Here is an 11362-nt window from a genome sequence, read left to right on the forward strand (position 1 = left end):
ATGGACCCCGTATTCCTATGATCTCTGTATTGAGGGCTAGGGATTTATTGCAAGGGGGTTGCATTGGATTCTTAGCCAGTGTGGTCGATACCACTCAGGTCGTGCCAGTGAGACCAGAGGATACTAGACTTGTATGTGAGTTTCTGGATGTGTTTCTAGAAGATCTGCCAGGGTTGCCACCACACAGAGAGATTGAGTTCGTTATAAAACTGGCCCCAGGGACGGAGCCAGTGTCTAGAGCACCATATAGAATGGCCCGAGCTGAGTTGAAAGAATTAAAGGTACAGCTGCAAGAGCTGTTGGATTTGGGTTTTATTAGACCTAGCTTTTCACCTTGGGGTGCGCCAGTTCTGTTTGTGAAGAAGAAAGATGGTTCTCTGAGGATGTGTATAGATTATAGAGAACTGAATAAGCTGACAATTAAGAACCGGTATCTTTTGCCAAGGATAGACGATCTGTTTGATCAATTGCAGGGTAAGACAGTATTCTCTAAGATCGACCTTCGTTCTGGTTATCATCAGTTGAGGGTCAAGGAGGGAGACATACCGAAGACCGCTTTTTGCACTAGGTATGGGCATTATGAGTTTTTAGTTATGTCATTTGGGTTGACTAATGCCCCTGCCGCTTTCATGGATATGATGAATAGGGTGTTCAAGGATTATTTAGACCAGTTTGTGATCGTCTTTATCGATGATATTCTGGTATATTCTCAGACTGAGTCAGAGCATGAGCATCTTCTGAGGTTGGTTCTGCAAAGATTGAGAGAACACAGATTGTTTGCAAAGTTCAAGAAGTGTGAATTCTGGTTGTCTCAGGTTTCCTTCCTTGGGCACATTGTCAGTAAGGAGGGGATTAAAGTGGATCCATCAAAGATTGAAGCGGTCAGAGATTGGCCAAGGCCAAAGAATGCTTCTAAGGTTAGGAGTTTCCTTGGATTGGCAGGGTATTACAGGCGTTTTGTGGAGGGGTTCTCAAAGATTACTACTTCGTTGACTGAGCTGACACGCAAGGGTCAGAAGTTTGTGTGGTCAGACAAATGTGAGAACAGCTTCCAAGAGTTGAAACAGAGGTTGATTACAGCTCCAGTTCTGAGTCTTCCTACAGACCAAGAGAAGTTTGTGATATACTACGATGCTTCTCATCAGGGTTTGGGCTGTGTTTTGATGCAATCAGAGAGAGTTATAGCTTATGCTTCTCGTCAGCTGAAGGAGTATGAGAAGAGGTATCCTACTCATGACTTAGAGTTGGCAGCGGTGGTTTTCGCTTTAAAGATATGGAGGCACTATCTCTATGGAGAGAAGTGTGAGATTTATACAGACCACAAGAGCCTGAAGTACTTCTTCACCAAAAAGGACTTGAACATGAGACAAAGGCGTTGGCTAGAATTAGTGAAAGATTATGATTGTGAGATTCTGTATCACCCAGGGAAAGCCAACGTGGTAGCAGATGCTTTAAGCCGGAAGGGTCCGGGACAAATTCATGGTATTAGGCTGATAGCCAGAGAGTTAGCTGATGATATGACCAGAGCTGGTATAGAGTTACTGGTGGGCCAGTTGGCCAATATTACGCTACAGTCTACGCTGTTAGAGAGGATGTCTTGGCTGGAGCGTCCAGGGATTATACAGTGTCTGATTTGGGGTTGTTGAGATACAAGGGGCGGATATGTGTTCCGTTAGACACTGCATTGAGGCGGGAGATTCTGGATGAATCTCATACTACACCTTACTCTTTGCATCCAGGCACCACGAAGATGTACCAGGATGTGAGATCGTTGTACTGGTGGCCAGGGATGAAGAGAGATGTAGTAGAATATGTGGCCAAGTGCTTGACATATTAGCAGGTTAAGGCTGAGCATCAGAGGCCGCTTTGCAAAAAAAATTCTTTTAAAAATTGGTATTCATCCTTATGATTTTCTAGAGAATGCTCGCTTTTTTCCCCCTCAGACTATGCCTTATTGAAATGCTAACAAACATTTAAAATGTTTATACATTCAACTTTACTCAACTAGGCCTTGCCTACATAAATCTATTTACAGGTAATAGGGTCCTTAAAAAATTTCAGAAACAAATTTTTTAATATAACTTGAAAAATACCTACTTGTAGGATACTTAATCAAACTTAGCTACTAATTCTATTTAGTTCAATATTACGCAGGTTATTAGTCACATTTCTCATTCTACCAATAAAAACACTACTTAGGAGTTTAGTGTAAAAAAAACTCTTCACTTTAAATCAATTTCTAAACCCAGCTGCATCGGATATGTCATTCTTTACAACTCACTCAAAAAAGCATTCTTAATTCCTTTTATGGATATGTCATGAGTAAGTGAGTTTTTGCGATTTTCTTTGTTTCCCAACTATAAAATATATATACTTTTTGCTAGTGATTTTCTTGGTCTTATAGAAGTGCAATATGGTACTATATGGAAATGGCTGGAGTGGTTACATAAACTAGGGAGAAAATTATTCAGAATGCTCGCTATATTGGTTGAAAAGATTGGAAAGACACTTGAGTTAGATGGTACAGATGGTATCTGGGGTGCATTTCCTGGAACTTTTCCAGATAATTTTACTTTCAAAACTAAGAGTGTATAACTCTTAGTATCATGTTAGTAGTACAAAGGCCATGAGTTTGAGCAATTTTTGGGGTGCATTACCTACATTGTCTTTAAGTTGACGATATACTGGTCTTGTTTATCTAAAGATGCTGACTACTCTATGGGAAACAAAATACCAATACAAACTGGGCACACAATCTAACACTGGTGAATTCTTACACTAGTGACAGTTGTCATCACTGGGAGTGAGGAAGCAAGCTCTGAACAGTGAAAAATATGAAGCTGTGTAGATATGGTAGGAAGTCAGGTAACTCTCCATTGAGTCTCCGACAACTGCCTATAGTAAGTGATGTTAGATTTGGGTAAACTTCAACAATGAGTAGTGCGACTCCTATACATTCCCATACACTACAAAATACAAAACCAAGAGACAAATTTAAAGAAAAAAAATGAACATCAACGAGTATTTTCATCAAAATAAACACAAGCAATGAAAACATTAGATAAGAAGGGAAATTTTTCATTTGATGATTAATGAGGAATTTCATCAAACAAATAGAGTGCAATATATTAAACAACTTATTTTACATACCTCACTACTAGGTTCAAACTATATAAGAGCATAAAATATTCAGAAAAAATTTAATGAAACTTTCATCAAACAAATGAAGTGCAAAGAATTGAACAAAACTCATTTGCATACCTCAAGAAAAGCAAGCTTCAAAAATCAATTGCACAGGGGGAACGGCCTCAGACAATGATGACTTTCATCAAAACAAACAATAAAAACACTATATAAGAACATAAATTATTCATACAAAAATCAATCAAACTTTCATCAAACAAATGGGGAGCAAAGAATCAAACAAACCTCAATTACATACCTCAAGAGAAGCAAGCTTCAACAATCACTTGAAAAAGGAAGATCGGCTCTGAACTTGGAGAAGAACTTCAAACGATCCACAAAATCAAGACAGAGGATGGCTCTGGTGTTGAAGTTAGGATGGGGGGTGAGTTTTGGCGCTGGAGACAGAGGAATGTTGAAGATGGTGATCGGGGGGCTCGGCAGAGAGAAAAGAATAGTAAACAAAAACTTTGAAAATAGACTGAAGGTGAGAGGGAAACGTGGGAAAAAAATGGAGAGTACTCAGTTTATAATATAAAAGGGTATTATGGGGAAACTGATTAAAAAACTAGGTAAAAATATATAAAAGTTGAAATATGGTAAAAACTAATAACACTATAAAACTTGGCACACAGTCTAATTTCCACAATCTCTGGGGTGGCCTAACTCATCCGAAGCCCAGTCATTAGAACCAATAAAGCCCAATAAAAGATCAGGCCACACTTCCAAACCATTTTATTTATTTTCTGTGACAAGCTTCCATCGATCTTACTCTGCACAATCCTTCGTTCTCAACTAACGACTGATCGCAACTCACAACAAACACAACGGTTTAATTTTTGATATTCAATCCTTCCATTTTCTCCAGCTTCAGATCACTTCACAATGACGTCGTCTTGGCTTCTTCCCTTATTGGTTCATGACTGATGGAAGCTTGGTCCATTTGATTGATTTCTATTGAACCACACTTGTTCCAGATCCGAATCCCTCTCATTCAATGGATTCCTGGCTCAAAGCTGCAGAAGGTGTGCTTTCTTTTTCTTCTTTTTTCATTGGGGTTTAATTATGTTTTTTCAGGTCTGATCCGAGTCTTGGTGTAATTAATTGGGACTATTATAGTGAATTAAGAATCTTTAATTTTCTTTGTTTATGACTTTTTTTTTTTTAAGAAAACTCTGTTCGTTTGTACGATGGAGTAGAAGCCTTTGTGCTGTATAGAATGCTGGGAGGAGTGGATTATGAATGCTTAAATGGGTTTTGTTGGGCTTTTGATGCTCTGAAGGGATTGCTGTGTTTTGCAAATTTGCATTGTTCAGTTTGAACTTGAAGCTTGTTTGGCACCGGCGTTATGTGATAATAGTAATGGATACCTTTTGTTTGTTTTTTAGTTATGAATTCATTTTGCAATGGCAAATTCGGTGGATTTGTGATTATCCTTAGCCACTTAAGCAGAAATAGTTGGTGTATTGATTAGGTAGGATATACACATTTTTAAATGGCTTCAGAATTCAGTTCCAATACTATATTTTTGGTGGTGTAATTGGGATGGAAGAGTTTGTTTCCTTATAATATAGATTGATGCGGCTTGGTATGTAACTGGAATTTCTAGTTCAATGCTGGATTTTAAAGGAGTTTTCTTCCTCTTGCTGGGACACGGTTCTCGTTATTTTGGAACAAATACTCACGTATTGGTTTAACTTTTAGCCATATGTACATTTCTTGCACTTTTCATCCCAAATAGTTGAAAAGGCAAAGCTTATTTTATTTTATTTTTTTTGGGTGAAGGTTTGTTTGAAGTTGTAGATAGAAGGGCAAAGCTTGTTGTCAGTGAATTGGCAGAAGATCAGCCTGATTCCCAGACTTCAGGTATTTCTTTCTTTAGTGTCTTGGCATTTCTACTTTAAATTTCTAAAATGCGTCTCTGGATGGGTAACAGATGCTTGATGGAGTTTGATCTTTTTACCATGACTTTGTGAGTGTCCTAATGATAAACTTGACAACCAAATTATACCGGTCTGGCAATTTTTATCTCTATATTTTTGGGGGGAGGGGAGGGAAAATTCTAATGAGTATTGACTAATCCGTGGTTTTCGTTTAACTTAAAGGAAATATTTTTGGCTAACAACTGAAACTTTGAAAGTAAGAGTAATGGCATATATATTTTCTTGATATTTGGTTGGGAATCTGACAAATGCAAGGAATTCATAATTGAAAATAAAATTGTATGTGGTGAATGAACTGAACATGCCCATCAAATGTGGGAAAGTTGTAATTTGTATTGCTGCTTTCAGGTTCATTGGGAGAGTGTATCTGTTTCTGTTGCTCACTTTTGTTTCTGCTTTTTCTTCTTTTTATGATTTAGCTTCTAATGGGCAAGGATCCCAAGCCAAGCAAACAAAGTCAGAGACCAGGGTATTTTTACTTTAGCCATTCCACAGCTTACTTAATTAGATATGAGCATAAACATGCAAATTATACTACTTTTATTCACTTGCTTACGTTAACCTATAGTCTCACAATGTGATGATTTCAGGCCAAAACAACTGATACTGCACAGGAGCAGAATGATACTATTACATCACAAGTAGCTGTAACTCCTGAAAAAGATAAGGATACACTTTTGAATAAAAATGATGGGACCTCTTCTAGTTATTCTACGGTTCAAACAACCACTGAGAACCAAGATGATTTTAATAACAACTCCCCATTGTTGGAGATTCCTCATACAGAGGCCTTAGGAAATGACAAAAGTAAAAATGATACTAACCTCGTCGAAGTTCCAGTAAATAATACTGATCAGGAAGCTGTCACATCAACATCGAATGTGGAGCTTCTCAATGAGAGTATCTCAGAAGTATGTGAAGACATTTCTTTGCCTATAGGCCCCGTACCTGCCGAAGAAGTTGAAATTGTGAATACACTTGATCCGGTGGAAACTGATCCAGGGACCAAATCAGGAGACACAGATGTTTCTCGAAAGATTGATCAAGAAAAATCTCAGTCCACGAATGTTGATGTACTAAAGGATGGTGAAACTCAATCTAGAGTTGCTGATCTCAACATTGAACCTCTTAGCAATCAAAAGAAACAGGAGGAGCAAAAGGCGGTTGCATCTCCCAAGAAAGTACAGGAACAGCTTGATGAGGTAAGTATCTGATAACACAGAAAATCTTCTGTACTCTAAATAATTTTATTGTCCCTGTTGCTTCTATTTAATACATCCTTCTTGGTGCAGGCTCAAGGGCTACTTAAAACTACAATTTCCACCGGTCAATCTAAAGAGGCAAGATTGGCCAGGGTAAGCTTCAATGATGTTTATAGCATTTATGTTATTTTCATGCCATTATTTCCTTCTATGTTGGAAAAAAATGAATATTCAAGTTTTAACTAGCTTTTCAAATACAAGCTACTCAACTGTCTATCTTAGGTTGGCTGTTATACATACAAACTAGGGGGAAATTTCCTCTCTTTGGATGAGCTTACATACTGGCTAGACATTTTTGTTTTGGAAGTTTATTTATCCATCTGTTATTCACTGTTAGGTCTGTGCTGGACTTCAAACCCGACTTCAAGAATACAAATCTGAAAATGCACAACTCGAGGAACTTCTTGTTGCAGAGGTGAATGCTTCTCTCCTTTCTACTTGGGTTAGTTTTCTTCTGTTTCAATAATTTGACATGTTATATATTTATTTTTTTTGTTTTCAGAGAGAGCTTAGTAAATCATTCGAGGCACGCATAAAGCAGCTACAGCAAGACGTGTCAGAATCCAAAATTGAAGTGACGAGAGTAGAGTCAAATATGGCTGAAGCCTTGGCAGCAAAGAATTCGGAAATTGAAGCACTTGTCGGTTCCATGGATGCACTTAAGAAACAAACTGCTTTGTCGGAAGGAAATCTTGCTTCTCTGCAGGTTCAATACATTTACATTCTATCTCCTTTTTCTCCCTCTCATTTTTTTTCCATAGAACAGATAGTTCATATTGTTCTTGATTTCTAATTTTGACAACCAGAAGTTTTCATAACAGCCTGATATTGTTTTACCAGGCAAACATGGAATCTATTATGAGAAACAGGGAGCTTACTGAAACAAGAATGATGCAGGTCAGTGTGATTCTTTCTCTCACATGGAATTATTTTCATTTATACTCTTGCTCGTGCTGCTTTTATTCTGAGATCATGTAAGGAATGGGAACGTATATATCAGGCTTTACGAGAGGAGCTAGCTTCTGTAGAACGAAGAGCAGAGGAAGAGCGTGCTGCACACAATGCAACAAAAATGGTTTGTACCAGACATTACTTTTGTTGTTTAATTTTCATTCTATTGTTTTTTATTGGTTTTTTTTTTATTATTGAACAGGCTTCTATGGAAAGGGAGGTAGAATTGGAACATAGAGCCTTAGAGGCATCCACTGCCCTTGCAAGGATACAGGTAATGTAAGGACTCTTTTTGTTTGTCACTTATTGTCGTGATAAATTAAAGAACCTGTTAATGTTATGTGCCTGCTAGTGGAATGATTGCTTATTTTCTGGCTTTGTTACAACAGAGGACAGCTGATGAGAGGACTGCAAAGGCAGCGGAGCTCGAGCAAAAGGTGGCTCTGCTTGAGGTAGTGAAAAACACTATAATTCTTATATCTCTTTATTTACCTTTCCTAGGATAGTATCAATGTTATCAAGTTCTTGGTAAAACATTATATGTAATCAGGTTGAATGTGCAAATTTGAATCAAGAGCTGCAAGATATGGAAGCTCGTGTACGGCGAGGGCAAAAGAAGTTACCAGAAGAGGCAAATCAAGCAATTCAGGTATACCTTTTGTTACTGTAAAGCAGAGCACTAGTATCTAAATACTTTTACTTGTGACCCTGACAAGGCATTGGGTGTTGCTTATTAATTTTTCCAGTCATTTTGTTACTTTATTTGTTTTATGCATTTTTTAATTAAAAATATGTTGGGGAATAAACTTAAGCCATTAGATATAGAACGCATTTCTCATTATTGATAAAAAGGCTATTTATAAATATTTACATTAAAAAAAGTTGGTTTTATGAATATCACGTTACTTGAACTGCTTAGTCCTTTAGCAGTAGCAGGTAATAAACAGTCATTATTTGGTTGCTTTATAAATATTATAACATTGAATCTTTTTATTATTTTAGTAGCAGTAATAAATTACAATTACTTACCAATAAAAAAACAACATAAGATTCAGGCCTGGCAAGAGGAAGTGGAACGTGCTCGCCAAGGTCAGAGGGATGCTGAGAGCAAGCTTTCTTCTCTGGACGTAAGAATCTCCTCTTTTCATCCAGTACAATGTCCTTATATATCTGTATGTTTCTTTTGAGTTCAATATTCCTAAGACTGTAGGGGGCCTGTTAATAATTGGTGGCTATACTATTTTCTCTGTAAAAAATTTAGGCTGAAGTGCAAAAAATGAGAGTTGAAATGGCTGCCATGAAGAGGGATGCTGAGCATTATTCACGTCAGGTATTCTTATTGATTATTCAGCTCATCACTTTCTTTTCTTGAATGTGCCATTTCATATTCTTTTATTTATTTATAAGTGTTGTTCATATTATACAAACAATCTTCTGATAATATGCATTATGAGTATTGATGCTGTGCTTCTATCTTTTATTTATCTCATGTTCTAATAAACTAAAAGAGTGTATTTTGTTCTTCTGTATGAACAGCTTATGGATTTAAAATAGTATTTATTGCATTACCTTATTTGTTGGAATTTCCAATTTGCAGGAGCATATGGAACTTGAGAAACGCTATCGTGAACTAACTGATTTATTGGTAAATCACATTTACAAATGCTTTTAACAAAAAAATAAAATAAAAAAGGTTTCACAATGATAACCTGTTATATGGCATCCAGAAAATTTATGACAACCTCTTGTGTATAATTGTTGTCTGCCATTCAGTACTACAAGCAAACACAATTGGAAACCATGGCTAGTGAAAAGGCTGCTGCAGAATTTCAATTAGAGAAGGAATTGAAGCGTCGTCATGAAGCACAGGTTTGCTTTTAGGTGTTCTAAGCTGCTTGAATCATTAAATTACATTATCAATGTTATCACTAGTCTTTTTTAATTTGATGAACTCACAATGACGTTATACAGGCAGAGGCGGAAAGAAGTAGAGTTTCACGAAGGCCCTCATCATCTTGGGAGGATGATACTGAAATGAAGACACTTGAGTATGTTGATGCTTTCAAAGACCTATACAAAAATATTTTTATGTACATTCATTGATGGCTGTGACATAATATTGTCTTGAGGCCCTCATGGTCCATGCATAAAATGTTCTTTTGTCAAAGCATATCTCTTGACTTTTATTGATGGGAGTTCTTTAAAAGCATTGATCCATCTATTATATTGTAATTGATACATATGCGTTTTGTCCCGTATGCTTCTTGTTCTTACCAGTGCCTTTAAACTTGAATTCATTCCTATCAACCTTTTATTTGAATTGTGCTGATCTTCTTCTCAATCGTTGACACTGCTGAACTTGCTACAATTTTTTCTCTGATCCACTCATCCTTGCATCTTCTATTGGCTACTCTCTCTATGCACAAGATTATGTGTGTTTTGGACCCTCGTTGCATTTTGATTTGTGTTTTGCAGTTCACAAACATTTTAATATTTTTTTTATTGCATTAAGAATATTTTGATTGACGATCTTTCTTGAAATATGTTTCTTTATTTGGAGAATTTTAATATGAAGCATAATAATTGCAGGCCACTTCCCTTGCATCACCGCCATATGGCTACAGCAAGTATGCAGGTATTATCACGTCCCTAGTTGTTCAAACTCAAATAAAGAAGAAAAAAAAAATCATGGCATTCCTTTAGTTTTATCGTGTATAATTCTATTTGCTGCTCACAGTTGCAGAAGGCAGCGAAGTTCTTGGACTCGGGGGCTGTTAGGGCAACAAGATTTCTCTGGCGATATCCCACAGCACGAATTATCTTGCTTTTCTATTTGGTAAAAATGATTTGACACGTTAATAAAGAGACTGACTATACAATAATATGTCTTTGTGTGGAATAATTTAGATTACATCTCAATGATGAGTAATCTTCTGCAGGTATTTGTTCATCTCTTCTTGATGTATCTATTGCATCGACTTCAGGTATGATTAAAAAAAATTTTTTTTTTTTCTTTTACAATTGCTGAGGCATACATTTTCCTTAATCGGACACGTTGATGCATAGCTGAGTAAAATACTTCTCCATATGTAGGAACAAGCAGATGATCTTTCTGCTAGAGAAGTTGCAAATGCCATGGGGCTTACCAACCCTACCTTACCATGATTGGGTAGCTGCTGCTCTCACCATTCATTTTATTTTTTTGCCATACTTGTTCCCCTAAAATAGATTCTTAAATCTCCTTAAGGTGCATTCTCAGTTAATTTCACTAGCCCAAAAAGCCTTGGAGAATAATGAAGCTACATGAAATAGGTAGCACAAATGAAAAGTTTATCTCTCATTGTTTCCACATATTTTTATGGAAGAAGGTCAATAGTGGAGAAATTGCTGCAGATTGGTTTGGTTTGGAAATTGGAAACTGGTTTGTCTTAAAGGGTACTCAATTCTTTGTCCAGGTGGGCACTAAAAAAATGTAGTGTAATTACTCGAACATGGCTGGGTATACCTGTTTGGCCCAAATGTGTCTTAGCTAGCCATATTAAGTATTTGTTGAAGTCCCAGAAGACTTTCTTAGGGTACTCCTGCAGATTTGGTTTGCCCACCACTATATTCTCGTTTTGCATTTTTGGCAGAATTTTGTTTAAAAGTTACTGAAATGTGGTACAGATACTATGTAAATTTATCATGATCGATGTTTGTACTTAAAATGAAATACGAGATCTTACACAAATAGAAACATTTGAGCTGATTGAATTCTTCTATATAAGTGTAACCACTAATTTTTTTTTCTTCCCTCTTTTTTTTTTTCTTTCCCTAATGCCACTCGCAATTTGGTATCTTTGGAACAAAACCAAAAAGAAAAAGGGGGAAATGGAATGGCTATGTTTGGCTGGAGTTTTGGAAAAATGAAGGCGCTTGAAAGGAAAGTAGTCATTAGGGAATGGTGAGGGAAGATAGAAAGAAAAAAAAAATCTTTGAAATATGAGTAAGGAGAAATGCTATAAACCCGATGGAATTTTTCAA

The 11362-nt window shown here is 36.7% G+C and overlaps 1 protein-coding gene across 2 annotated transcripts; it reads left to right on the top strand.

The window, feature by feature from the left end:
• Window positions 1-3904: 3904 nt before the first annotated feature.
• LOC133797100 (golgin candidate 1) lies at window positions 3905-11087 on the top strand. Of its 2 annotated transcripts, none has more exons than XM_062234896.1 (21): window positions 3905-4208; window positions 4969-5049; window positions 5546-5595; window positions 5717-6328; window positions 6419-6481; window positions 6726-6803; window positions 6891-7094; window positions 7229-7285; window positions 7389-7463; window positions 7542-7613; window positions 7729-7791; window positions 7890-7988; window positions 8395-8466; window positions 8601-8669; window positions 8937-8984; window positions 9113-9208; window positions 9311-9387; window positions 9929-9974; window positions 10077-10175; window positions 10279-10323; window positions 10433-11087. In XM_062234896.1, the coding sequence occupies exons 1-21, from the start codon at window positions 4181-4183 to the stop codon at window positions 10502-10504; spliced, it is 2106 nt and encodes a 701-aa protein (XP_062090880.1). In that variant the 5' UTR covers window positions 3905-4180; the 3' UTR covers window positions 10505-11087. The 2 variants fall into 2 exon arrangements, with proteins under 2 accessions (XP_062090880.1, XP_062090879.1); XM_062234895.1 differs by having other exon boundaries at window positions 3906-4208; window positions 8389-8466.
• The last annotated feature ends 275 nt before the right edge of the window (window positions 11088-11362 follow it).

The sequence above is a fragment of the Humulus lupulus genome, chromosome 8 (assembly GCF_963169125.1).
Source record: "Humulus lupulus chromosome 8, drHumLupu1.1, whole genome shotgun sequence".
Taxonomy (NCBI): Eukaryota; Viridiplantae; Streptophyta; class Magnoliopsida; order Rosales; family Cannabaceae; genus Humulus; species Humulus lupulus.

Coding starts and splice junctions, on each gene's coding strand:
- LOC133797100 (XM_062234895.1), top strand. CDS start 4,181: ATGGATTCCTGGCTCAAAGCTGCAGAAG. Junction 7,095..7,228: donor GAAATCTTGCTTCTCTGCAG/GTTCAATACATT, acceptor TTGTTTTACCAG/GCAAACATGGAATCTATTAT. Junction 7,614..7,728: donor CTGCCCTTGCAAGGATACAG/GTAATGTAAGGA, acceptor TTGTTACAACAG/AGGACAGCTGATGAGAGGAC.